At 37.6% G+C, this 26,083-nt stretch overlaps 1 protein-coding gene across 2 annotated transcripts in view; it reads left to right on the forward strand.

Moving 5' to 3' along the window:
* SNF4 (sucrose nonfermenting-like protein) overlaps window positions 1-26,083 on the forward strand; it is a 268,765-nt gene that overhangs the window by 25,851 nt on the left and 216,831 nt on the right. For both annotated transcript variants that reach the window (XM_089402672.1, XM_089402673.1), the window contains exon 2: window positions 11,879-11,966. In XM_089402672.1, coding sequence (XP_089258798.1) covers window positions 11,879-11,966 — 88 coding nt within the window. The remainder of the gene's footprint in view (window positions 1-11,878; window positions 11,967-26,083) is intronic.

Genomic DNA, 26,083 nt, shown 5'->3' on the forward strand with positions numbered 1-26,083 from the left:
GTTGTTCCTAGAGCCTGCTACTATTTCTTTTATTTTTAGTTGTATCTTACCTTTTTTTGTCATCATTTTGGCATCTAGGAGTGTTCTAGACACTTCCATAGTCAGTTGACAACCAATCGTACTCTTTAATCCCATTGACCATTTCCTTGGTGGTTTGTTGGACGTTTTAAAATAATCTCATCTTATCTAGTGGATGTGAGCATCCACTTTGTATGCCCATCAAATTTATAGGATGAGGCTAAGTTGCTAGGATACAGATACAGGAACAGATACATATACGGCATATGAGACATATATGACAATTTTTTAGACAATCAGGATGCAATATATGATCCAAATCGGAATCATAAACGACTGTCATAAGACCATGACTAAATCAGGACGAAACAAATCCTTGAAGAATTCAAAACAGCAATTGAAAACACCCTGAACCAGTGGCCATGGCAGCGGGGGCGGAACGACGAGGACCTCGGTCAAAGCGCGCTGACCGAGGCCCATGGAGATTGCGCAGGAGGTCAAAATAGCCCCTTGGAGCCCCAGATTGGGAAAAGGAGCTGATTTCAGATGCGCGTTAGCATCGTTGGGCAAACAGGGCCGAAAAGAAGGAGCTTTAAGCACTCGGTCACGTTGGGAGCTAGAGGACTATGGGCGGAGAAACGAAAAGTGCCATCGTACGAAGGTGGGACCCACAACCTGGAAACTGGCGGTTTGATTGGGGCGCCCTTGAACCGTAAGCAGTTTTGGAGAAAACAGAGCGAGCACCCTCAGCGATCGACACATGGCAGCGGAGGTGAGAGAAAAACCGTCGTGATCGTGCGTTATCGGTCGAGTAAGTCAAACGCGCTCGCGCGTGTGAATGACGTTGGATCTGGAGGAGCCCAGATCGGACGGCTGAGATTGCGTCCGATAGACAGAGCGGAATTGACAGGGGATTAAGCCGTGATTTAAGAGGATTTGGAATCCGTTGACTGCCACGGTGGAGAAGGAAATGAATCGACGAACAGGCTGGCGCTGTTCTAGTGAGGACACGTGGCTACTTCTCGAGTGTTCATGCTGACGCCGAACAAGGAATTCCAAGCACACAGGCGACAGGCGAATCGATGCAGGCGGGAGAGGAACTGAACAAGCGTGGAGAGACAATGAACGGGGATTCGAAGAGAGATTCCGAACGAAGAGTCCAAGCGACCAAGAGAGACAGTGAACAGTGAACCCTGAGAGGAGGACTGAGCATAGAGAACAGTAAAGCCAAGCAGAGGAGACAAAGGGCCGAGTTGACCATAGGCAGCATTGAGCACCAGAGAGCTTGAAGAATCAAGCCTTCCCATAGAGGAATCTGTCCGGATTGAGCATCACAGTTGGCTCTTTCCATTGTAGACCGAGGGTCACATAGCTGGTAGGAAGAACAAGAGTCTGTGTACTCCAAGTGGCTTGGGGAATCCAAGAACCACTCTGCCAAGCAAAATCTGCTTCAGGAGAACTCATATTGAGTCCCTGCATTGTAATTTCTCTGCTGAAAGACACAATAAAACAAGGCCACCACTGAAGCTGGACCGGAGACGTAGCCTTGGAGAATAGGGTGAACTCCTTATTAAAAAATTGCTTGTGTCTTTGTATTGCTTACTGTATTTCTCTGCTGTCTTTCCATTTATTTTCTGTGTATTGGCAATCTGATCGTTCTGTTATTTCAATAACACAGAACACACACCAGCACGTAGGTTTGTAATGCCTTTTGTTTAATAAATCTTCACTGAGGTCACTCATAGGGTGATTATCAGATCAATACAGCTAAGGATCAGGATACACCAAATAGATGCATACATTTGTATTACTATATATAAAAGAAACCAGGAGACAAATTTCAAAATACCATTCATGAATTTCAAATTTGGAATAAAGCCAAAAAAAGAGTTGTCATTAAGAGAGGTCCTAGCCCCATATTTATATCTTGATTTGTAAGATTTAAAAGCTTTCCTTTTTGTTTGTATAGTGACCTAAACATTAGCTGAAACAACTAATACATTGACTATAACAGCCAAAATGCCTGCTGAAATGATCAAAACAATGTTTCAAAAGTCTGAAATGCGATTAAAACATTTCAGTTGCATTTCAGAAACATTTCTGAAACACGTTTCCAATACCTCATGGTGGAGTTTCCTGTAACAAAGGATAGAAGTTATTTTTGACAATATTGGTATGGACCATGGTACAGTTACTTGAATGTAGTAGTTGTTGGATATATTCTGATGTTAGGAATATGCAGTTGTTTATGATAGATATGGGTCATAATGTTAAATATAAAACTAAGGCAAATCTTGATATGTTGAAGTGAATTGAAGTTTTATTATAATAAAAATGTACACATAATTAATAAACATGGTCATGTAAGAGGGAAATCTCTCGAGTTTAGATTCTGGCTTATATGTCCTTGGTTCAACTGGTGCCTTTGATCAGGTATGGTCATGGAATTCTGTTTTATGCATGCAATGACAAATTATTTAATGCCGTCACACCTGATGGTTTTTGTTAATTTCTAAATGCCAGGTCTATTCTATTTCACACAGCAATTATTTTATACCCAGTAATTTATTAACCAATAAATTAATTTTTTGAACTGATGAAAATAAACACATTGGTATTTGTTAACTTCACAATTAAAATTATGCAGTGGAAAATAAATAGGAAATCACTACAAGAACAGCAGATTTTTTCTGCCCAATAAATCTCCCTTCACTTTTATTAATCTGGAAAATTTAGGGCCTTGACCCAGAGAAAAATGCACAGAAGTTACAGCAATAATTGAACCTGTATATAGCCCTCTGGATTCTTGGCCCAAGAGAAATTTGGCCTTTGTAAATTCAACCTCCCTGAATAAATTCGGCCCTGGCAAATCTTGGCCTTTACTTGTGAATTTGACCCCTGTATGGCCTGCGCACTGGAAAGACTACCCCCCTCCCCAGCCGGAAACTCAGCCTCCTTCCTTGCTCCACGCGGCCCTTGGATGAAACTTGGCCTCATTTTTCAAACATAGCCTGCATAGAAAACTTGGCCTCCTCCTTCATGATCTCGGCCTCCCTCCAAATTCTCAGCTTCCTCTAATTTCCCTTACTGAAAGCCCTTGCTGCACACTTTCTCTTTCTCTTCAGTCACTTGAGCCTCTCACCCTTTGAGAAAATCTTTTCTCAATCACAATGTTGTTTCTTCATCCTCTCTCTTAGGTTCCCTTTATAATTTCTCATTGAGCCAAATCCCTAATCTCCGAAGTGATAGAGAGCTATGATTAAATCTTAACCCATTTAGATCAACTGTGGAGATTAAATCTAAGTCGCATAAATAATTAAATTATTTATCTTTAGAAACGTTAGCCCAATAGCCAATGCTAATCAAATAAATTAATTAATGTTCTTTTCCTAAATTAAAGCTAATGAAAGAAATCATAATATTTTTTCCTCACGAACATGCACCTATGAAACAGAGTTGTCAAACTGAGAGAGGATCTGACCATCCTAAATCAATCTTCTGTGCAATCTTGTGGTTACTAGATACTTTGGATGAAATTTTATCATAACACTGAATTGTGTTGACAGCAGTAGTTTTTGGAACATAAGTCTGTTGTTTCCTTTCTGTATGATGCTGGCACATTCACTGATTAGTCTCTGCTTTTATGATGAGGATATCGATTAATATTTCTTGTGACCTGATTTTCTGTGATCGTGGTTTTGGCACTTTATTGATTTATTTCAGGTACTTATGTTGTTGAGTTGGTTACATAATCTTCACTTGGAATTTTCATTGTCTGAACTGCAGCATCTAAGTATGCTTTGGCTTCAATCGGGTTTGGACTTGTTTGAACTGTGATGTAATTGGGATCTGAATTTGTTCCTTTTTTTTCAACTTTAATTTCCACATTTGAACATTTCGATGCTTCCTTCTCGATAAGCTGTTGCACCTTGTTTTCCTATGACTCCTTGCCCTTCTTAAGCTTCTTAATTTGCATCAGTAATTTTTCGTTGTGGTCCTTGAGGCAAGAAACTTCTTTGTTTTTGTCTGCGATAGTCTCGTCAACTTTTGACTTTCTTGAAGGATTACTTTTGAGATATCTTTTATCATTTATGTCTTCTGGTATTAGAAAATCTGGTTTCAATTGCAACATCTGAGTATGCTTTGGCTTCAATTGGGTTTGGACTTGTTTGAATTGTGAGGGTAATGGGATCTGTATTTGTTCCCTTTCTTCAACTTTAAATTCCGCATTTGAACATTTCGATGCTTCCTTCTCGATAAGTTGTTGTACCTTGTTTTCCAATGACTCCTTGTCCTTCTTAAGCTTCTTAATTTGCATCAGTAATTTTTTGCTGTGATCCTTGAGCGAGAAACTTCTTTGTTTTTGTCTACAATAGTTTTGTCAATTTTTGACTTTCTTGAAGGATCACTTTTGAGATATCTTTTATCATTTATGTCTTCTGGTATTAGTGAATCTGGTTTCAATATAATGTCTTGTAGCATTATTTTTTTCCAATGTTCCACCAAGACTCTGGGACGGGGAGACGCGGGTGCGGGGAGACGCACACGGGGGACGTGTGGGAGTACCCTCAAATTTTAGGGAAATTTGGGGGGACAGGGGGACGTCGGGGTATATATATATATTTTCCTTTTTACTATATATATATATATATATATATAAAATTATATTCAATAATGAAAGCATAAATACTATGATACATACATATTTGAATTAAATAATGAAATACATTGATCCATACTCATCATCCTTACTAATACATACATGATTCTTCCATAGATCACAAGATTCAGTAATGAAATACTCCAATCCATATTCATTATTCATTATTCATCATTCTAGAATCTACCTTGATTTAAAAATTAAATTCATCATTCATCATTCATCATTCTAGATTCTAAATTGATTTAAAATTAGAATTCATCATTCATCATTCTAGAATCTAATTAGTACTAAGCAAAATAGACTATAATAGATACTGAAATCTGAATACTGGAATAGTAAATTGCAATGCGGAAAAAGTCGAAGTCGGGATTAATTCGGCAAGGGTCCAAAAGTTGAAAAACTTTGCAAAGTCGGCCAAAAGTCGGCAAAATTAAAAAAACACGAAATTATTCATTTATTTTATTTCATTTTTTTTAACATTTAGAGTATCCACAACATCAAATAAATGCATTTCCACATAAACATGTAAAGAAAGCTAATATATAATATTTATATGAAGTCTAGTGCTACATCACATATCAAAATAGTGAATCAACTCCTGAATTTTGAGTCCTGTCTGAGTCTCAGCTCTCAAGAGTCAAAATATCAACAAAAAATATAATAAATGTATATCATGAGTCATCTAAAAGTCATCAAGTAGTCAGTCACTGAGATCCTCTTCCCTTTTTATGGGAATAGGGAACGACTTTGCCTTTTTCTCTAGAGGAAGAAGGCCCTGCCCCTGGGGATACAAATGGACTCAATCATCCTCTAGAAGCCGATGGAAGAGGTGGCCTCTGTCTTATGCTGCTGCCCATCCTAGATGGTGTCACCTCCTCCTCATCATCCTCATCTAGCTCTGCTAGTGCCTCCTGACACTGATGTAGCTCCTCCTCTACCTTTGGCTCTCCCTCCCCTGCAACTGCTACATCCTCTAGATCCACACCTAACCAATCCGGGATCGAGTCCATGATCAGCCTCTCAGTCTCGACTCTCCATGAAGAGATGGTATCAATATTGTCCAATGAGATGGCTTCCACATCAGTAGGTTTCTGAAGCTGTTTTACCCATAATCGAAGATTGTAGTAGACGTAGACGTTGGGACTCCAATCTGTATTAGGGTCATAGATTGTAAATTAGTACTTAGAAAATTTAAATATTAAAATTAATCAAATGAATTCAAGAAATTTAATTTGAAATCTTTTTACTTGTTGCGTTTTTTGCTGTGTATTTTGTCAAATACACTCTAGTTGCACTCACACCCAGAGGAACTGCATGTTTGCCTGAGCACTTGAATGGCAAGCTTTTGGAGATGGGGTACTCTGGCACCATAGCTTGTCCACCAAGCATCTACAAGTTAAAAGAAAAAGGAGAAACATAAAATAAAACATTGAAATTCTAAACTTGAAAGTTTGAAACAAATTGAAGCTTACCTGGCATTTTGGTCGTCCTATTTTTAATAACCATAAAACCAAATGTGCCACCTCCCATCCTATAGACCTCCATTTCTTTATAAATATCTTCACGTTCTTGCTCAGATGACACCATCCTCTCGACACAAGTGAAGAATCCATCCGTCACCTTGGCATCAAATCTGAAACCATAAGCGTGAGAAAATGCAGGGTTGAGGTAGATACCTGCAGCATGAATGTGGCGATGGAGGGTATTGTTCCATCGCTGATCAATCACTCTCCATATGACTTGTTGTTTCTCTAACTCCTCGTCTCCCTTATCTACATAATAAGCACGAATTGTTTCTTTGGCCCTATCCATGGCCTCATACAAGTAGCCCATTGCGGGCTTGTCTCCATCAACCAACCGAAGAACCCTTACCAAAGGTTCTGAAATGGCACACACCTCCTCTACTCCCGCCCAAAAGTTTTGATCATATGAAACTAGTCTGCATATGCCCTCTCCCTCTGGTTTGCGGCTAATAGAAAAAGAACGCCAATCCGCTGAGAGAAACATGCTCTTCACATCCCACATAGAATTCAACAGAGACTGAAGAGATATGAAAGTAGTGGCAAATCGTGTAATGGCAGGACGCGCCAACTCTTTGTTTTTGGTGTATTTTCTCATCAAGCTAAGCACAGATGCATGATTATATATAAATTTTGTTATGCTCTTGGATGATTCAACAATATCCCTCACAGTAGGAATCTTACCTATATTCTCCAACATCAAGTCAATGCAATGAGCAGCACAAGGTGTCCAAAACAAGTTAGGATACCTCTCCATAAGCATCTTGCCAGCTGCAACATAATTTGCAGCGTTGTCTGTTATGACTTGGACAACTTTGCTTGGGCCTACTTCCTGAATGAAGATGTCCAACAACTCACATAATGTACGTGCATCTTTAATGCGTGTAGATGCATCAACAGATTTCATAAACATTGTCCCCTTGGGACAACTAACCAAGAAGTTAAGAAATGTCCTACCCTTCTGGTCAGTCCAACCATCTGACATGACTGTGCATCCAGTTTGTTCCCATGATGCCCTAAACTCCGCCAATCTAGCAGTGCAAGCAGTGTTTTCATCTTGAAGAAGAGGCCCTCTCGATTCTGCAAAAGGTGGGGGCTTTGTACCCCGGGCCAACGACAACAACAACATCAAACATAGGCTGGTAGAATGGGTTTGTCTTGGCAATATTGAAAGGAACATCACTCCATAGTAGACACTTACTGACCAACCTGTCAACTTCTGCCTTTTTCTTTTTTCATTGCTGATTTGATCCCAGGTTGTGCACCAGCTGTGGTTCTAGGAACAAAAAAAGATGAGATAGATGAGGGGCTGGGACCTATGGGTGAGGAAGGTGATGCTGCTGAAGAAGCACTGCCACTCTCAAGTCCCCTCGCTCTTGAGGTCCCTACAAGTTGGTTTTTTAGTGTTGCCCTAGTGTCCTTTCCGTCCTCTTTATCCATCAATGATTGAATGGCCCGTCGGATGATTTCTGTAGTGTATTTGTGCAAAGGTCAACATTTTGCCCTGGAATTTGCCTCAAATGGAATTTTAATCTGTTGATACCTCCTGACATATGCTTGCCACACAACTTGCAAGTCAAATACATTCTATTGACCCCCCCAGTTTCAGGTGTAGTATCAAGTTCACCAAACTCCCACATAGCATCCAAAATCCTTGGCATTTTGTTTTAAACTTTGAACTTGAATTTAAACTTGGGCACAATTTTTTTTTGAAAGAAATTAAATTGCTTTAGCCTTCAAATCAGCAAAATATAATTTATTAATTTGTATTGCACTCAGAAACAAATTAGTAAATTTAAATTACAAATTCACAATACATAGTAGCTATTTTGAAGTCACATGAACACTGCATGTCATCACATGAACACTGCCGTTATCAAGTCAATATACAGTCATTATAAGGTCATTGTTTTATCATTTTAATTTATGATTATGTCACTGTTTTATGATAAAACTTTTACCATTTATGATTATGAAATTATATGCTACAACCCACAGATTTTTAGGCTCTGTGCAGTGTGATTGTGTACTGTGTAGACTGTAGAGTCACTAGCAGTGTGACTGTGTACTGTGTAGAGTCACTGGCAGATTCACTGGCAGTGAGTGTTGGTTTTGAGATTACCCTTTTGACTATCCGTTTTGGACAGAGTTTTGGAGCAGCAAGGCCATATATATTATACATAATTATAATTTATAACATAGGTGTCAATTACTTGTAGTCGATTGAGTTCAGTTCTATTACTTGTAGTCGATTGAGTTTAGTTCTATCATTTAGTGTGGAATTATTGTTACCATGACTGGTTTAGACTTAGAGTCTAGACTACTGCACCACATAAAACTTTTGTGACATTTGACACATTTAGAACTGATTCAATGAACTTGAAAAATATGAATATGAGAGGGACTGTCGTTGCCTCTGTTCTCAAGTGTTGTGATGCTTTGCAGTCTTGACAATCTTTCACTAAGTTTACCTTTGATCCAACTATTTTCTGTTCATGCCACAAAGAGTAGATATAAGTTTCTGTCTGAGTTTGAAGGCGACAAACCACAATTGCGTAGATTATAATACATTTATGATATTACATATTATACATAATACATATATTATACATATTATACATATATGGCTATGTTCCGCATAGCCATATATATTATACATATTACATATTACAATGATGCAATCTGCTGAAAGATTTAAGAAACATGTATCTCGGGTTAATTAGAAACATACCTTGGTCCTTAATAGAGCGGGCTCCTCTTAACGCAATGGCAAACGGAAACCCTTGTATCTCGATTCTCCACAGCTGCTCTTAACACAATGGCACAGGGAAATGGAAACCCTTGTATCTCCACAATGCCGAATGCCAAAATACACAACGAAAATGAAGCGAAATTAACCTTTTCCGACTTTTTATCCATCCATTGGGAAGGGAGGCCGACTTTTTGGGTCGACTCCAGATTAAATCGGGAGTAATTCGATAAAATCACGATTTTTTCGTTTACCAAAAAGTCGCCAAAAAATCGCGCGATTTAATCGTTTTGCCCAAAAATTTAGGATTTTAGGAATAAATCGCGATTTTTTCGGGACTTTTTCCACACTGGTAAATTGATACAACTAAAACTCAAAAACAATGGAGTGATGAGTCTAAAAGTCACTTTAAAGTACAAAGAGGGCTTGGTGCTCTTGATTATATACTAATTCCATACCCTTGTACATGACAAAATGCAATGGAAACATTGCAATCCATCGAATCCTGAATTCTTGAAATCCTGTTAAGTCTACTGGATTTTGAGCGAGATCTAAAATTCTACTTTCTCCATAAGAAATCCAATGAGGTCGGAACCACTCTTAAACATCCTGAGTCATTTCATGGTAATGTTAAAAATTTAAGTAAAATGATGAAAATGAAATATAAAAGAGAAGGTTACTTTTACTTTAAGAATTTAACATTACCATGAATTGCATAGTATTAGTAGGGAAATATGGTCAAATATGAGGTTTTTCCCTGTCATAAATCACTGTTTAAAAGCAAATTTAACGGGGGACGCATAGCCCATATTGAGGGGAGACGCCCAGGAGTCCCCCTTTTGGGGAGTCGCGTCCCCCACATTGGGGAAACGCTCCCCCCGCGTCTCCCCAAAAGGGGGACGTGGGGAAACATTTCCCCAGATGTCGTCCCCCCGTCCCGGGTGTGTGGGGTGCGAGGGTTGCACGCACCTGACCCTGGGGGACACGTCCCTGTGGAACACTGTTTGTTTCTTCTTGTAGGAAAATGTCAAACATTTTCTTCGTATTTAAAATGAACAACCCTAGTGATTACATCTAGGGTGAACCCAAAATTATGTCACTCCGATCACCCCATAGGGATTGAACTTAGAATTGTGATATAAACGTATAGTCCCTAATGTTTAATTGTAAATCTGTTATGTCGTATTGATTTGTGTGTGTTCCAGAGGTCTAATTTTTCGATTATATTTGATTTGGGAGTCACCAATGGTTAGTGAGTTTAGGGTTTATATAATTCTTTGGCGAGTGAGATAGAAATAGCAACATCTTTTCTTGCAAGAGTCCCTTTAATTCTAAATAGCACTGAAGCATAGTTATATGAAGTTTCTGAAATTCTTCCTTTCTCTCTTGTTATAGACTCCATTCTTTTCTCTTCAATGATTGATTCCATTTGCGTTCATCGATAATTTTGTCAAACGATACTTTGACCACAAAGTTTATATATAAATGAAATTTGGAATATGATATTGTATTCCCCCCCCCTTTTTAAACTTATAAATACCTTTGGAATTATTATTATTATTATTATTTAATTCTCTTTTTAGTAAAAGACTTCAAAATTCCTTTATCGCTTCCCTTAATGTAAAAATAAGTTTAATTAACTCCAAAAAAAAGCCTCTCAAATCCAACTTTTGACTTTTCTTGAAAAAATGTTCTTTTGCTTCCTTCTTCTTCTAGATAGGATTCAGACAAACTTTGAGTAACCCCTTTCTAGACTTATAAATTGTAATTTACACTTTATATAAATCTATATGTGTGTGTGTGTGTATTCTCAGGCCTCAAAGCCTTTTTGCTAATTCTGAAAAAAAAATTCCCTGTAGTGTGGTAATTCAACTTATGCACAATTGGACACGTCTCGAGTAGAAGTTTTTGAACAGTTTAAAATCTTTGATTCAGTCTCCTCTAACTCGTCCCACTTTCACAACCCTTTCTAAGAAATTAAAAAGTGAAGATTTGTGATCCTCGGTGTAGTCACGTTGAAATATTGGAATGCTGAGCCGAATTGTGTATGTAATGCTCTAATTTTAAATTCACAGTCGCAACGACAAGCACAATGTAGCACGATGTCTGGATGCTGTTGTACAGACTACGACTATCGGTGAATGAGGCAACCAATTTAACGAACAGGCTGACAACAGTGTACTCAGGCGACAAAGGAGAAGGCCGCTGCAACACGATGTTGGTCTGTTGAGCCTTAGGAGGCTGTGGTGGTGGCTGCAGCTATCGTTTTTTGTTTTGTTTTTATTTATATTTTTATATAAGTTTTTATTTTATTTTATTTGTTTTTTAATTATTATATATATATATTTTTTATCTTTGACTTTTTAAATTTTTTTTTATATACTCTTATATATATATTTTTAATTTTTAATTAACTCCTTTATTTTTACCTACTCCTTATATATATATGGCCAAGGGCCTAATGGCAAAATGGAGAACCTCAATTGCAATGGTAGTGAACCCAGTGAAGCGTTGATGGCCAAAGGCCGATCAAATTGGCTCTGATACCGATGTAACGAACAAAGTACGGTTACACATGTCAAATAGTCCAAGATATTAGGAATACAGTGAAAGAGTCCATTTTAGGAATAGAGAATATATTGTACAAGTGTATGAATGAAGAATATTTTTGGTTACAAATGAGGACCGTGCTTATAAACTAGGCAAAGTGGCCCTTATTCATGACCTTTGGGACATCTTCAATAACTAATTATTATTTATATTATTATTTATTACTTTCATATATTATATTGATAACATTCAACTTGTATGATTGTTGATAACTTTGTGAAGTTGGATGACAGAAAGAGAATGCTACATTTGTCAAATAATTGGTTTGAAAAAATCATGGATCTATTATGAGCACTAAACATTTATATTATGTTGCAGGTGGGTTGACACATTGCCAATGTCTCCTGTTGAAGGATGCCCATCTGTTTTTCAAGTTATTTACAACTTGCCACCAGGATATCATCAGGTGAGAATATCAGAATGAGAACTGCAGGGGATTTGATTGGCATTGGCATTTCCATTATATTTTCTATTCCTTATGTTTGCCACAAAATCAACCCTTTATAATCTTTCACTTTGAAGACGAGTAAGTAAGGGCAAACAAAAATAAGTACTGGAATCTTTTTGTTAGTCAAGAGCACATAAAGTTATTACATCTCTCTGCCAATATAATGGAATAACATATTGAAAATAATACATGTTTTAAATTAATTTAAATCCTCAACTTTTATGTACAAACTATTATTATATTTTATATTAAGATAAAAGTACCATATTATTAATCCGCTTCACTGTTCTTAAGAATTTGAAAGGCTTCTTCTTGAACATTCATGTCGTGCTTACAATTTTAATGATCTGTTTGATGAGCTTATCAGTGTATAGTTTGTTAGACATATGTATATGTTGTTCAAGAATTTGGTGTTTAATTGTGTAAACATTAGAGTGTTTGAGGTTTATCCTATGTGATTTGATCTTGTGAAGTAGCTATTTTGGTAGGGCATTTGATAGATTCACTAATGCATGATTGTAACTGTGGTTTTTTTTTTCACTAATAAGATTCATCCAAAGAAATATATCCAATGTTGGAACTTTTTGAAACTTGGGGTTTTTTTGATAGTGATTGTATATTTTGTGGATATGCAACATGCTTCTTAGAGGCTCAACATTTTATTCCTATCTATCTGTCAATATATATTTTTAATGCAGTTTATTTTGGGAAACTTTTCATCTGAGGTTCAACACATGCTACAACTATCACATCAATTTTTTCTTGCTGTGTTTTTTGGTCTCAATGCTGGATCTCCTTCTTCTTCTTTTATTTTTATTTAATTATTAAAGGAAACATACATCTTTTCTAATCATGGATATATTCACAAAGAGAAAACAAGGGCAGAAGGCTATATACAACGATAAATCATATCCTTTTCCTCCATCCTGTCAAAGCAGAAATAAAATCTGAACTAGTTCTTTATCATCTTTAATGAGAAGAAAGCTTTTAGCCAACTATTGCATAGATACCTCATCCTTCCAGATACAACAAAAAGACTGAAATGTTTAATGAACTGAGGTCATAAAATTAAGTGGTTGAAGTGTGAGAATAAAACTAGAGAGAAAAATTATATGAATGTCCCCAAATGTCCTAGATAGTTCAATGGGACTAGTAAGTATAATGTGTCACAGTGGTGGTGCCCAATATTATGCATTACTGAAAAATCTTAATTGATCAATAAACATAGAAGCAAATGGAGTGGTAGATGCATCCACAAAAAGAAGCAAATGCTTCCAAGCAATTAAAAATGTAAGTTACAAACCCACATCATACCGATATTTATAATTTATATGGATATGCTAGACTTTTGGAAAGTTTGAATACAATATGTTTGGATATTCCTTTTTTTTAATCCAAGGAAATCCTTGCAGGGAAACCCAAGTGATACTTCCTAATATTTGTGGATGGTATCCCAAAAATCATTTGGCATAGATTACTTTGCCTCATCCAAGGGGATTTGAACTAGGCACTATTGAGATCATAAGATAGTGGATCTATGTTGAAATCTCAAATTAACTTTAATCCAACCAACCTAAAATACAACAAAAACCAAACAACATTTAAATGATGAACCTAAGAGAGATTGTGGTAATATCCAAGCACACGAACAAGGGAAGTACTCTAGAGAAAGATTGCTGTCAGGGTCTTGATCAAATAGTAACTCGACTGCATGAATTACAAATGATGAACAGTTCTGTTTATACACTTGCTTCAGGGTTTATAGTGATATCCCTAAAGTCAAATATAGAAAAGTACAATAAATTGGCTTTAGTTACCCATATGTAGGCTTGTAAGGCCACCAATACATCAAATAGAGATCAACATGTGGCCCTAAGTGAAGATTAACTATTATCTCAACACACCCCCTTAAGTTGCATGAGGGGCCACAGAGAAGGAATTACATCCACAAATCATCACAATATGCATCGTGATAGAGCATCACAGACTCAAAGTACCCTCTCCTAGTGCCAAGCTAGTGGTCATCAAAAGGCATGTTTCTCATGGAGAAGACCTTCATAATCTTCATTGGAATTGATCATGCTACAAAGCGCCTTTGATGGAGTTAATTGGGGATTTGTCAAGAAGAGGAGGGCCAACTGAAATAGGGGATCTTGGTGGGTGACTTGACTGCTGCATGGAAGGAATTGCAAGAAAATTAGCAGAATTGTGAGAGTGGCAACAACCCACTTAGATAGAAGCAAGAACAATGAATGAGTATGATCATTGTCATCATCCTTTTCCAATTGCTATGCATCTAAGTTCAAAGTGTCATTAGTGGTGGAAGCATCACTAGGCTGTACATCTAGGGTGGTAGTAATCTCACCTAAAAATGGAGGATTGGAAGACGCATATGGGAGAGAGGAGGGACTAGAGAAGTGGTCCTGTCAAATTGTCCCCTAATTGTAGATGGAATACTTGGAGGAGCACATTTAAGTGGACCACGTCAAATGGAGACGAGGAAAGGTCAACTACAACTAGTTGGGAATAATAAAGTGACTGAGCAAGAGTAAAAGAGACATGATCCATGGATACATGTGGAGAACCATCACTAGAATCATCATTGACAATAAGTGATGGAAGAGATCTTGGTAGACCACGAGGGATAGGTTCATCAAAGATAACTTCATGATATTTAATCACTGAGTGAGAGGGGTCATAGATGATGACCTTGAGAAGTCTCACTGTAACCCACCAGAGTCTTGCAAGGAGTGTAATAGATATGTGATATATCTTGCCTTTGATGAGAAGGGTGGACCCAAGCACATGATCCAAGGATAAAGAAGTGTGTGATAGAAGTCTTTTGCCTTTGAAATCGTTCATAAGAAGTCACACAAGTGATCACATGTGTAGGGGTGCGATTCATGTTGTATGTTGCTCAAACATCCACCTTTTTTTAAAAGACGACTTCATATTTCTAAGAATGAAGCATACAACATGCCATTTCCATTATTGCTCAAGAGTAAAATGCCATGAGAAGGGAGAAACTGTCAGAAAGCATTTTTAATATACTAGCCTCCCCCATCAGTGTGGAGACACTCAATCTTTTGTTTGCATTGAGCTTTTGTAAGAGTTTTGAGTTTCCTAGAATTTGCCAAACATCTCATCCTTGGATTTAATGGTGCGTACCCATAGAAATTGAGGATAGTCAACTATAAAGGTGAGGAAGTATTTGGTTCCCCCAACAGAAGAATTGGCCACGGGACGACAAAATCACTGTGAACTAATTTAATGGGCATGGAGGCACATCTTGCGTTGTCCTTTAGAAAGGATTATTACTGATGTTTATTCTATCACACAGACCTTGCAATCACCACTAGGAGTGTTGATTTGTGGAAGGGCCTTAGTGAGGGGAAGATAACTCATGTCTCAAGGATCCATAACTGGTGTGACCTAGATGAAAGTGTCATCATCTGTAATTCATGTCTCAAGGATTCATAACAGGTGTGACCTAGGTCCTAGATGAAAATGTCATAGCTTACTATCATCATCTGTAACTCATGTGTCTCAAGGATCCATAAATGGTGTGACCTAGTTGAAAGTGTCATAGCTTACTGTCATCATCTGCATTGGTTACCATTTCAAGGAACTTATTTGAGAGTGGAGGTGAAAAAGACTTTCCTAACCTGTACATACATCAAGATTCATCACAAAATCTGGAAACATTTTGAATCTGCCATATAATGTCAATAAAAACCCTTTTGTGTGACCAAAATTTGTGAAGTCATGCTTATGAACTTAAAATGTCATAAAATGTCTCAGTTTGAAGACTTCCACAGAGATTGGATGTAGCGGATTTATGAAGTCAAAGATTCAAAAAACTTGTTATGGAAACAAGTTTACCTTGCAGCCTAGCCATCCAGGTTTGTAGATTACATCAGACTACAAGAAGCCTTTCAATTGCCTTTTGAATCTTATACATGGGGAGAGATATATGCCCATATCACAAAGACCCTGGTTAGTCTTTGTACCAGCTCTAAAGTTAATAAATCTCTACAAAAAATTTCCAGACTACTAGACAAGAAGTCTATTTGCAGCAAGTATGGATTGACAACAGATAATCCTTTGGTAAAAAGGAGAAAAGCAAAAAAGAGAGCAAAAAGAGAATTTAAAGAAACATTTTACAAAAATCGTAGAAATTATACAAAGGATAGAAGGAAATATTCCAAGTAATCTCGAGGCCAAACCTCCAGAAGAAGAAAGGGATATTACAACTTACAAGTATGTTCCTGGAACACATTATTACAATCCTTTTGATATCCATCTGCACACATCAAAACAAGAAAAATGGAATAGTCTTATGTTGGCTATGTGGTCAGAATGGACATACTTCCTTTAGATGTCCAGAAGGTGAAGATTCGAAGAGAAACAGAGGCAAAACATCTTAGGCCTTTGTTCAAAGAGGAAAACAAGTAAAGCAGGAAGGTAAGGGACGAATGCAATGCATGAAATGTGGTTCCCATACTCATAAGACAGAACGCTGTCCCAATGTAGTAATCAGAGAAATAGCTCAGCAACACCAGATTGAAGAATCATCTTATGATTCTTTCAATTCCTCTAGAGAAGAAATTCAAGCTCACATGCAGTAATGCTCAGATTCTGATATTTCAAAATGTTTTTGTTCTGAATCTGATCCAATATGAGTCTGATTCAGAATTTTTTAGTGATTCCAACGAAGAAGGGCAAAATCTTAAGCCCAAAAAGAGAAAGTTTTGATGGTTGCCACTAAAGAAGATGAGATAAAGATTTTATCCCAGATCTGAGCCATGGAAGAAGGAGAAATGAAGAATCGCCTGACTGAAGCATTCATGGAAGAGCTAAGCACTAGAGCTTCAAAAAATTCAGGTAAGAAATCTCTGTTTATTGATGCCTCATTCGAAAGAAACACTAAATCATATCAAAGGCACCAAGAGAAACTTGATAGGATGAGATCTCTCACCTTGGGAGAAGTGAGTCGTGAAATTCACAACATCAAGACAGAAATCACTGCTTTGAAGTCCCAGATTGCAGAGCTCAAAAAAGGAAAGAAAGTAGTCAATAAAGAAGAAGACGAAGACCAACCATGGGACACTACCCAATACAGCAGTAATCAACTGATTGAAGTCGCTGAAGGAGTTAAGGATCCAAATTTTGGATTCAAAGAAATGAGAATTCTGACTATCTCTTATCAACAACATCATGTCAGAATTAATATCTGTATAAAAGGAGAAATGTTTGAAATGATTGCGCTCCTTGATTTAGGAGCAGATATCAATATTCTTAATATAAAAACCATTCCGGCAAAATACTGCATTGCTGTAGAAAGAAAAGTGGTGGATCTAGGTAATAGAAAACTCCAATATGAAATACCCAAAGCATCTGTATGTTTTGAGCAGCACTGCATTTATTTAAAATTTGCAGTTGCAGACATTCCTGTAGATTGTATTCTTGGAAATGTTTTCTTGGCAGCAGTGGAGCCTCATGGCTCAATAAGGTTGAAAGATGGAAATGCTGGATATTTCATATCAGTTCCCACATCCAAGGGAACCAGAAAGAAGATTGTACTGCCATAAATACAAGGATCTCCACAATGGTCCAAATTGTGCAAAATTTGGATAAAGCTCAAGCCAGACTCTCAGAACTAAAGGATTTGAAATCCACCCTCAGGATTGAGGAACATCTCAAACATCCTCAAATAAAAAGAAATGTTGAAGATCTAAGAAAGCAAATTGAAGAAGAATGCTGTTCTGAAGAGCCCGACGCATTTTGGCATAGGAAGCAGCATACATTTGAGCTCCCTTACAAAGAAGGTTATGCGGGTAAGCCTTGTAAGAGCAGAGTGATCCCTATGAAAAAAGAATACAAAGATCTCTGCGAAAAAGAGATCAAGCAACTCTTGGACAGAAAACTTATTAGAGAATCTGACAGTCGTTGGAACTGTTATGGATTCTACATCAACAAGAGAGCAGAACAAATCAAAGGAATTCCAAGGTTAGTAATAAACTTCAAACCTCTGAATTCAGTTTTAGCAGATGACACATATCCTATACCTCACAAAGGTGATTTGATCAGAAGGATAGCAGGAGCTAAAATTTTCTCTAAGTTTGACTTGAAGGCAGGATTTTGGAAAGTCGCCATTGCAGAGAAAGATAAGTATAAAACTGCTTTCAGCATACCAGCATGCCACTACGAGTGGAACGTTATGCCTTTTGGACTGAAGAATGCTCCATCCAAGTTTCAGAAGGTAATGGATAAGATTTTTAAGCCATATTTTTATTTGTCTTATTGTGTATATAGATGATGTGTTAATTTTTTCCAAGAATATTCAGGATCACTTCAAACATGTAAATATTTTCAAACAATTGGTGAAGCACAAACGACGTGTACTCAGTAAGAAGAAGATAGAGGTCTTTCAGACCACTGTCAAATTTCTGGGACATACAATCTCCAATGGACAGATCTCTTTGCAGAAGCATGCATTGGAATTTGCAGACAAATTCCCTGATGTCATAATAGATAAAAATCAACTGCAAATATTTTTAGGATGTCTCAATTATGTCAGTAACTTCTATCAAGACTGTGCAAGTGATAGAAGAATACTAAACAAAAGGTTGAAGAAAAATCCCCCAGAATGGACAGAAGTCCATACTAAGGCAGTACAAAATATCAAGGCCAAGGTAAAAACACTGCCAATCTTATATGTTGCTGATGATCTTGCATTTAAAATTGTGGAAACAGATGTAAGCAACATAGCATGGGGAGGTATCTTGAAACAAAAGAATGAAGATACTGAACAAATTGTTCAGTGTGCATCAGGAGTATGGAATCCAGCGGAACAAAATTATTGTATATTAGAAAATTATTCTACTCCTTCTATCTTTGATAAAGTTTCTTTAGCATGTGTATGAATAACAGTAGAATCATACTATACATTGTTCAAACATTTATTTACTTCATTCATTGATACTTGGACAATATCAAAGTGATCTTTCACTTCTGCTGCTTTGGCTATGTTAATTTCTAAGCCTTTTATTGCTGTGTTTGTCCAATTCAGCGGTTCACTTGCCTTCTGTATTCTGCCATCAATGCCTAAGGCATTATCATCTTTCTGCACAAGTGGGATAGCTTTAGCTGCACTCTGGTTTTCTCCAATAACAATTCCTTTAAAGGGAGGAAATGTTGATGAAGTTTCTACTTTGCTTCCATCTAATGCAGTCCAGGCATGCTTATTAGCTAAAGTAGTTGATGATGAACCATTGAAAACATTTATTGGAGAAACATTATCTTTCCAGAGATAGAAAGATATCCATGGATTATTAACCTCCATGTAATGCTTCCAATCTTTAGTTAATTGCTTTTTCTCTTGTGGAGTATAAGTCTTGTCAAATTCTTCTGCTTGGGGATTGTGAATAAATCCCAATTAAGCATTGCTTTCATCCATTTGGCACTTATTTCAGATTTTAAACATCCATTCATAAGAGAAAAGAATTTGTGCATTTCCATCACAACAACCTTTTTGCAGTCTTGAGAGACTGGACCAAATCTACATGTTGGTATAAGGCCATTTGCTTGCTCAGCGTGTCTTAGACCATATTTGGGCTTAGCTGGTCTCCTTAAACTCATCATCTCAGCTAGTCTTGGATCTTCTCCTTCCAAAGTAATTATCTCATGCATCATAAGGACATGGTCAAGCTCCTGATCATGTGGAAAAGGAATTTCTGAGCATTTAGGATTTGGGCATGGATTAACAGAAGTTGATGGAGGAGCTCTGCCATAACTGGGATTATGGTTCGCATGAATTGCAATTTCAGCGAGCGTAAGTAAATTGACAATATTTTGGCACTCTAAACATTTAACTTCTAAGGAGGCGAAGATAACTATCTTTGCAAATTCAAAAAGGGAAATATGTTTACAGGAAGAAAAACTCGAACATGGAGTATCTACAGTAGAAGGATCTCTGTAATATTTAGACCTTTTACAGGCTAGTTCAATACCTCGGCGATCTATAGTAGATATTCTGAGAAAGGATATGCCTGCAAAAGATAGATTTTCTGTGATATCTCCTGAGGTAATGCTTTTTGGAACAAGAGGCTTAGGATTATTTACTACCCAGTGTTTAGGGAAAGTCAAGTCTTCCCAGCGAATTGTTTGATGCTCGATTTTTTGGTTTTTAGCATCAGTCATAATAACTACACTTGTCTTGGAGTTACCATTGGGTGTGTGGGGGATGGTTGGCCATAGAGTATTGGTATGGCGAAAACAACCTTTTGTCTGTATGGCAATATTATTTCTCTTTTGATGCATATTGAAACCAGTAGTTTGGATTTGGAGCTGTAATATTTGGTCAATGGTTTCATTAAAAACATAGATAGAGAAATTTGGGAAACAGTCAAAATAGACTGGGCCATGCGAAAGTGGAGCAACAATTCCTCTAATCAAGGAATCAGTATACTTGTGTGTAAGATCACGAACGACAGCTAACACAAAAGTATTTAATCCTTGATGTGTTAAAGGGCTGATTCCTACTCATATGCATCCTAAATGTTGATATTTAGTATTCAATCTTTTGGCCTCTGCTTGCAAGGCTTTTGGATCTAGCAAGGGGATGGTCTGGATACTATCAAAGTTCTCTTGTATTTGGCTAATAGACTCTTTTATGCTAATTCTACTGACAACCTTTAAATGAAATACAGATATATCATTATAGACTTCTGAGGGAGCTATGGCAGGTAATTCCCAACGGGCAGATGGCTGACTTTCTTCATACTCAAGTTTAGCTTGGTTTAAGACACGACTTGAACTTGAAGCAAACATATCTCTTAGTGGATTTTCTTCAGCCAAAGATTCTCTCTCTTCTAATTCACGGAAAGATACAGATTTCCGGAATGAATCCATTCTATATGAGTTTTGAGATTAGAATACCGACCTTCTGAACCAGACGTTACTGGCTCTGATACCAATTTTAAGCAGGGGCTTCTGTCACAAGCTTGCTACTTGCTGCGTCTCTTCGCTTATCTCTGATAGCCAACTCCTGGTGAACCAGTGGTGAACTCAACGCGAACCTACTCAGAACTTTCACGCTCTCACGGCCTCAACAACAGCTTCCTCGCCTAACAACGGCCTTGGCGTCCCTTCGTTCCTTTGGCGAACTTTTGATGAACTTCCTGTGAACTTCGGATGAAAGCTAAAAAGATAACTACTACCATAGCAGACAAAATAGATGCGAAAAGTATTCAAATGCAGAATGGTGTACTCATTATTTCAGAATGAATTTCAGAATTTTTACAAAGAGATTCTTTATCAGAGATTGACTATTTTCACATTTATCGGACTTTATGTTGTTCTCAAGGTACAAGCAATACCGAAGGCTACCTGGCGAAAGATAGACTTTGCCTCAGAATATATGTGGATTCATCCACAGACTGGAAGACTCCTAAAATGATTCGGCCACAAAGATTCCAGTCCGGAAAATAAAATCTTACGGAAAGTGGATGCTTTTTAAACTATCAAAGCCCACGAAAAATATAATGCATGAATTATTTACACAGTGGAAGCTTTAGTACAGCGAATCCCACGGGAAATCTGGTCACAACTAAGTCCTTGTGACTAGACATCATGATTACAAAATGGATGCTTTTACGAAAAGCCCATGTGAACCGTCAGAATATAGTAAGTTTAGGGAATCTATTTCTTTTATACAATAATTCATCCTAGGCTTTTGTGTATATCCTGCGAACGATCATAGGTTTACCCAGAACAATCTAATGTTTAACTTTAGTTAAAACTAACCACTCTAGATGTTCTCTCATGTATTCTTGGAGTGAATAGTTTAGATTATGAAATGGTGACCATTCTTTATCTGTCATTTCTTTGACAGATTTGTAAATAGGGTGAAAGCAATCTCCAAGGTTTTGTTTAAAACATAAATCACAATGAGTTCTGCAATATTATTCGTGGTATACAAGATCCATTGCGGTTCTGCTAACACCCTAGTCACTCCACCATTCTCTGAGCCATTCGCACTGCTGGTTTCTCTGATAGGTGCCGACTGTGTTGAATTTCAGCTTTGTAAAATGAGTTTCTACTTTGTCATCAACATTAAGAAAGTCCCACCAAAGCTGTTTATAACCTGCAAAATCATACACAGTGTCAGGAAAAATAATTTTGGGTCATTTCTTGTCCAGCGAGCAGCAGGATGAGTTGGCCAATGTCCCTGTTCATTCCAGAGATCTCTTGATCTGTAGATACAGAAATATTTTTCATGTATGCTGGTATTGGGTCCTCCATGTTACCATATGCCAGCGATATCATGGAAATTTTGTTCCAGGGCTACTTGTGCAATTCCCGCATCTCTTCGCGCTTTTTCATAAATCACGTCATGGATCCACTTGCTTCCTTTTGGATATACTTTTCGTTCTGGCACAAGGTGATGGACATCTGTATGTTGTTGCAAGTTGGCATCTAGTACTTTTGTCTGCCTGAGTTGCCATGTGGGTTTCCAGTTTCTTTTGTACTCTTCCCAGTCTTGATTGTCTGGGATAGGGCGTAGGACCTTTTGCTTTTGATTTTGTTCCCACTCATTGACTATCATTTTAACATGATCTTGTGGCTCAAAATATTCTCTGCTGATAAAATCTGGAAGATTATTTTCTTTCCCCTTGATGTGCTCAACTTTGAAATCAAAGTTGGCGAAAAATGCTTGCGACCTGGCAAACTTTGCTTCTCTAGCCTTTCTGATGTCTTTTGTCAAGACTTTCTGTAAAGCTGATGCATCCTTTTTTAGCAAAAATGGTTTATGGATGAGATATACCTCGAACTTACTGATGCAATTCCAGGCTGCTTTAACTTCTTTTTCTAATATGGAATAATTTTGTTCAACTGGATTCCATACTCCCGATGCAAACTGAACAATTTGTTCAATATCTCCATCCTCCCCATCTTATGTTGCTTGCATCTGTTTCCACAATTTTAAATGCAAGATCATCAGCAACATATAAGAGATGCAGCAAGTAGCAAGCCCCTGTCACAAGCTTGCGACTTGCTGCGTCTCTCCGATTATCTCTGATAGACAACTCCTGGTGAACCAGTGGTGAACTCAGTGCGAACCTACTCCGAACTTTCACACTCTCACGGCCTCAAGAATGGCTTCCTTGCCTAACAACAACCTTGGCATCCCTTCGTTCCTTTGGCGAATTTCTGATGAACTTTGGATGAAAGCTCAAAGATAACTACTACCACAACAGACAAAATAAATGCGCAAAATATTCAAATGCAGAATGGTGTACTCATATTATTTCAGAATGGATTTCAAGATTTTTACAGAGAGATTCTTTATCAGAGATTGACTATCTTCGCATTTATCGGACTTTACGCTGTTCTCATGGAACGAGCAATATCGAAGGCTACCTGACGAAAGATAGACTCTGCCTCAGAATAGATGTGGGCTCATCCACAGACTCGAAGACTCCTAAAATGATTCGGCCACTTTAGGTTCTCACCAGTGCCAAGCACACTGATGCGCAGGCTCCCAAATCACACAGACTCTCTAAGACTCTCTAAGATCTGATGCTTCAACAATGAGCCTTACCCTCATTATATAGGAAATGAGAGGAGACAAGCATTACTGTAAGCCATCAGTGAACTAACCGAAAGGTGGATGGAATGATTGCTTTCGGGTAACGCCGGGGCGACATCTGCACAAAGATTCCAGTCCAGAAAAGCAAATCTTATGGAAAGAGATTCTAACAAAAGAAAGTGGATTCTTTTTAGACTATCAAAGCCCACGAGAAATATAATGCATGAATTCTTTACATAGTGGAAGCTTTAATACAACAAAGCCCACGGGAAATCTGGTCACAATTAAGTCCTTGTGATTGGACATCATGATTACACAATGGATGCTTTTACGGAAAGCCCATGTGAACCGTCAGAATACAGTAAGTTCAGGGAATCTTTGAATCCAAAATTTGGATCCTTAACTCCTTCAGCGACTTCAATCTGTTGATTACTGTTGTATTGGATAGTGTCCGATGGCTGGTCTTCGTCTTCTTCTTTATTGACTACTTGCTTTCATTTTTTGAGGTCTGTAATTCGGGACTTCAAAGCAGTGATTTCTGTCTTGATGTTGTGAATTTCACGACTCTCTTCTTCCAAGGTGGGAGATCTCATCCTATTAGGTTGCTCTTGCGGTCTTTGATATGATTTAGTGTTTCTTTTGAATGAGGCATCAATAAACAGAGATTTCTTACCTGAATTTTTTGAAGCTCTGGTGCTGAGCTGTTCCATGAATGCTTCAGTGAGGCGATTCTTCATTTCTCCTTCTTCTATGGCTCGGATCTGGGATAAAATCTTTATCTCATTTTGTTCAGTCGCATCCATCAAAACTCTCTTTTGGGGGCTTAATATTTTGCCCTTCTTCGCTGGAATCACTAAAAAATTCTGAATCAGACTCATATTGGATTTGACAGGCACATTCATCATATTCAAAACAAAAACATTATGAAATATCAGAATCTGAGCATTGCTGCATGTGAGCTTGAATTTATTCTCTAGAGTAATTGAAAGAATCATAAGATGATTCTTCAATCTGGTGTTGCTGAGCTATTTCTCTGAGTACTACATTGGGACAACGTTTTGTCTTATGAGTATGGGAACCACATTTCATGCATTGCATTGGTCCCTTACCTTCTGGCTTTACTTGTTTTCCTCTTTGAACAAAGGCCTGAGATTTTTGCCTCTGTTTCTCTTCGAATCTTCACCTTCTAGACATCTAGAGGAAGCATGTCCATTCTGACCAGATAGCCAACATGTAAGGCTATTCCATTTTTCTTGTTTTGATGTGTGCAGATGGATATCAGAAGGATTGTAATGATGTGTTCCAGGAACATACTTGTAATATCCCTTTATTCTTCTGGAGGTTTGGCCTCGAGATTGCTTGGAATATTTCCTTCTATCCTTTGGATAATTTCTATGATTTTTGTAGAATGTTTATTTAAATTCTCTTTTTGCTTTTCTCATTTTTACCAAATGGTCATCTGCTATCAGTCCATACTTGCTGCAAATGGACTTTTTGTCTGGTAGTCTGGAAAGTTTTTCTAGAGATTTATTAACTTTAGAGCTGGTAGAAAGACTAACCAGGGTCTTTGTGATATGGGCATATATCTCTCCCCATGTATAAGATTCAAAAGGCAATTGAAAGAATTCTTGTAGTCTGATGTAATCTACGAGCCTGGATGGTAAGGCTGCAAGGTAAACTTGTCTCCATAACAAGTTTTTTGAATCTTTGACTTCATAAATCTGCTGCATCCAATCTCTGTGAAGTCTTCAAACTGAGACATTTTATGACATTTTAAGTTCATAAGAATGACTTCATTCTTATTTGCAATTTCTGTTTCACTACCACACCAGTGTTCAAGGATCATTGATGTCAATGCTCCTATCATATTACTGATAGTGGTGCCATTTGGATTGTGTATGACATCTCCATTTTCATCATTGAGAACTTCTTCTTCCATCTTTGCTATGAGTTTCGGAGATGACTTTGTCTCCCACCACCTGAGAAGTGTTCCTGTAAAACACTGTATGATAGTCCTGCAAGCATCAATCTCACTTTTTCCTCGTAGTCACATAAGTTTGTATTCAGTATACATCATGTTTATAAGCTTTCTGATTTAACCAACACTCATGCTGTCAATATTCCATTCTCTGTGAGATTCTGGGAAAAAAGTATGGGCTTCAGGGAGCTTACCTTTGCCTTCAATGTCAGGTGCTGGATATTTATTGAACCTTCTTTCAAGCGGTTCATAAATGGGAAAGATCTGAGTGACAGAGTCTTTCTGATCCTTTTTCTCTTCTTCTAAATCCAGTCCCTCAAGACTGCAAAAAAGAAATGCACAAATTCTTTTTCCTCGTAGTCACCAATCCCCAAGCAGAAGAATTTGACAAGACTTATACTCCACAAGAGAAAAAGCAATGAGCTAAAGATTGGAAGCATTACACGGAAGTTAATAATTCATAGATATCTTTCTATTCCTGGAAAGATAATGTTTCTCCAGTAA

Source organism: Pinus tabuliformis, chromosome 2_1 (genome assembly GCF_031772625.1).
Source record: "Pinus tabuliformis cultivar Carrire ecotype Pingquan chromosome 2_1, CPIR1, whole genome shotgun sequence".
NCBI classification, from domain to species: Eukaryota; Viridiplantae; Streptophyta; class Pinopsida; order Pinales; family Pinaceae; genus Pinus; species Pinus tabuliformis.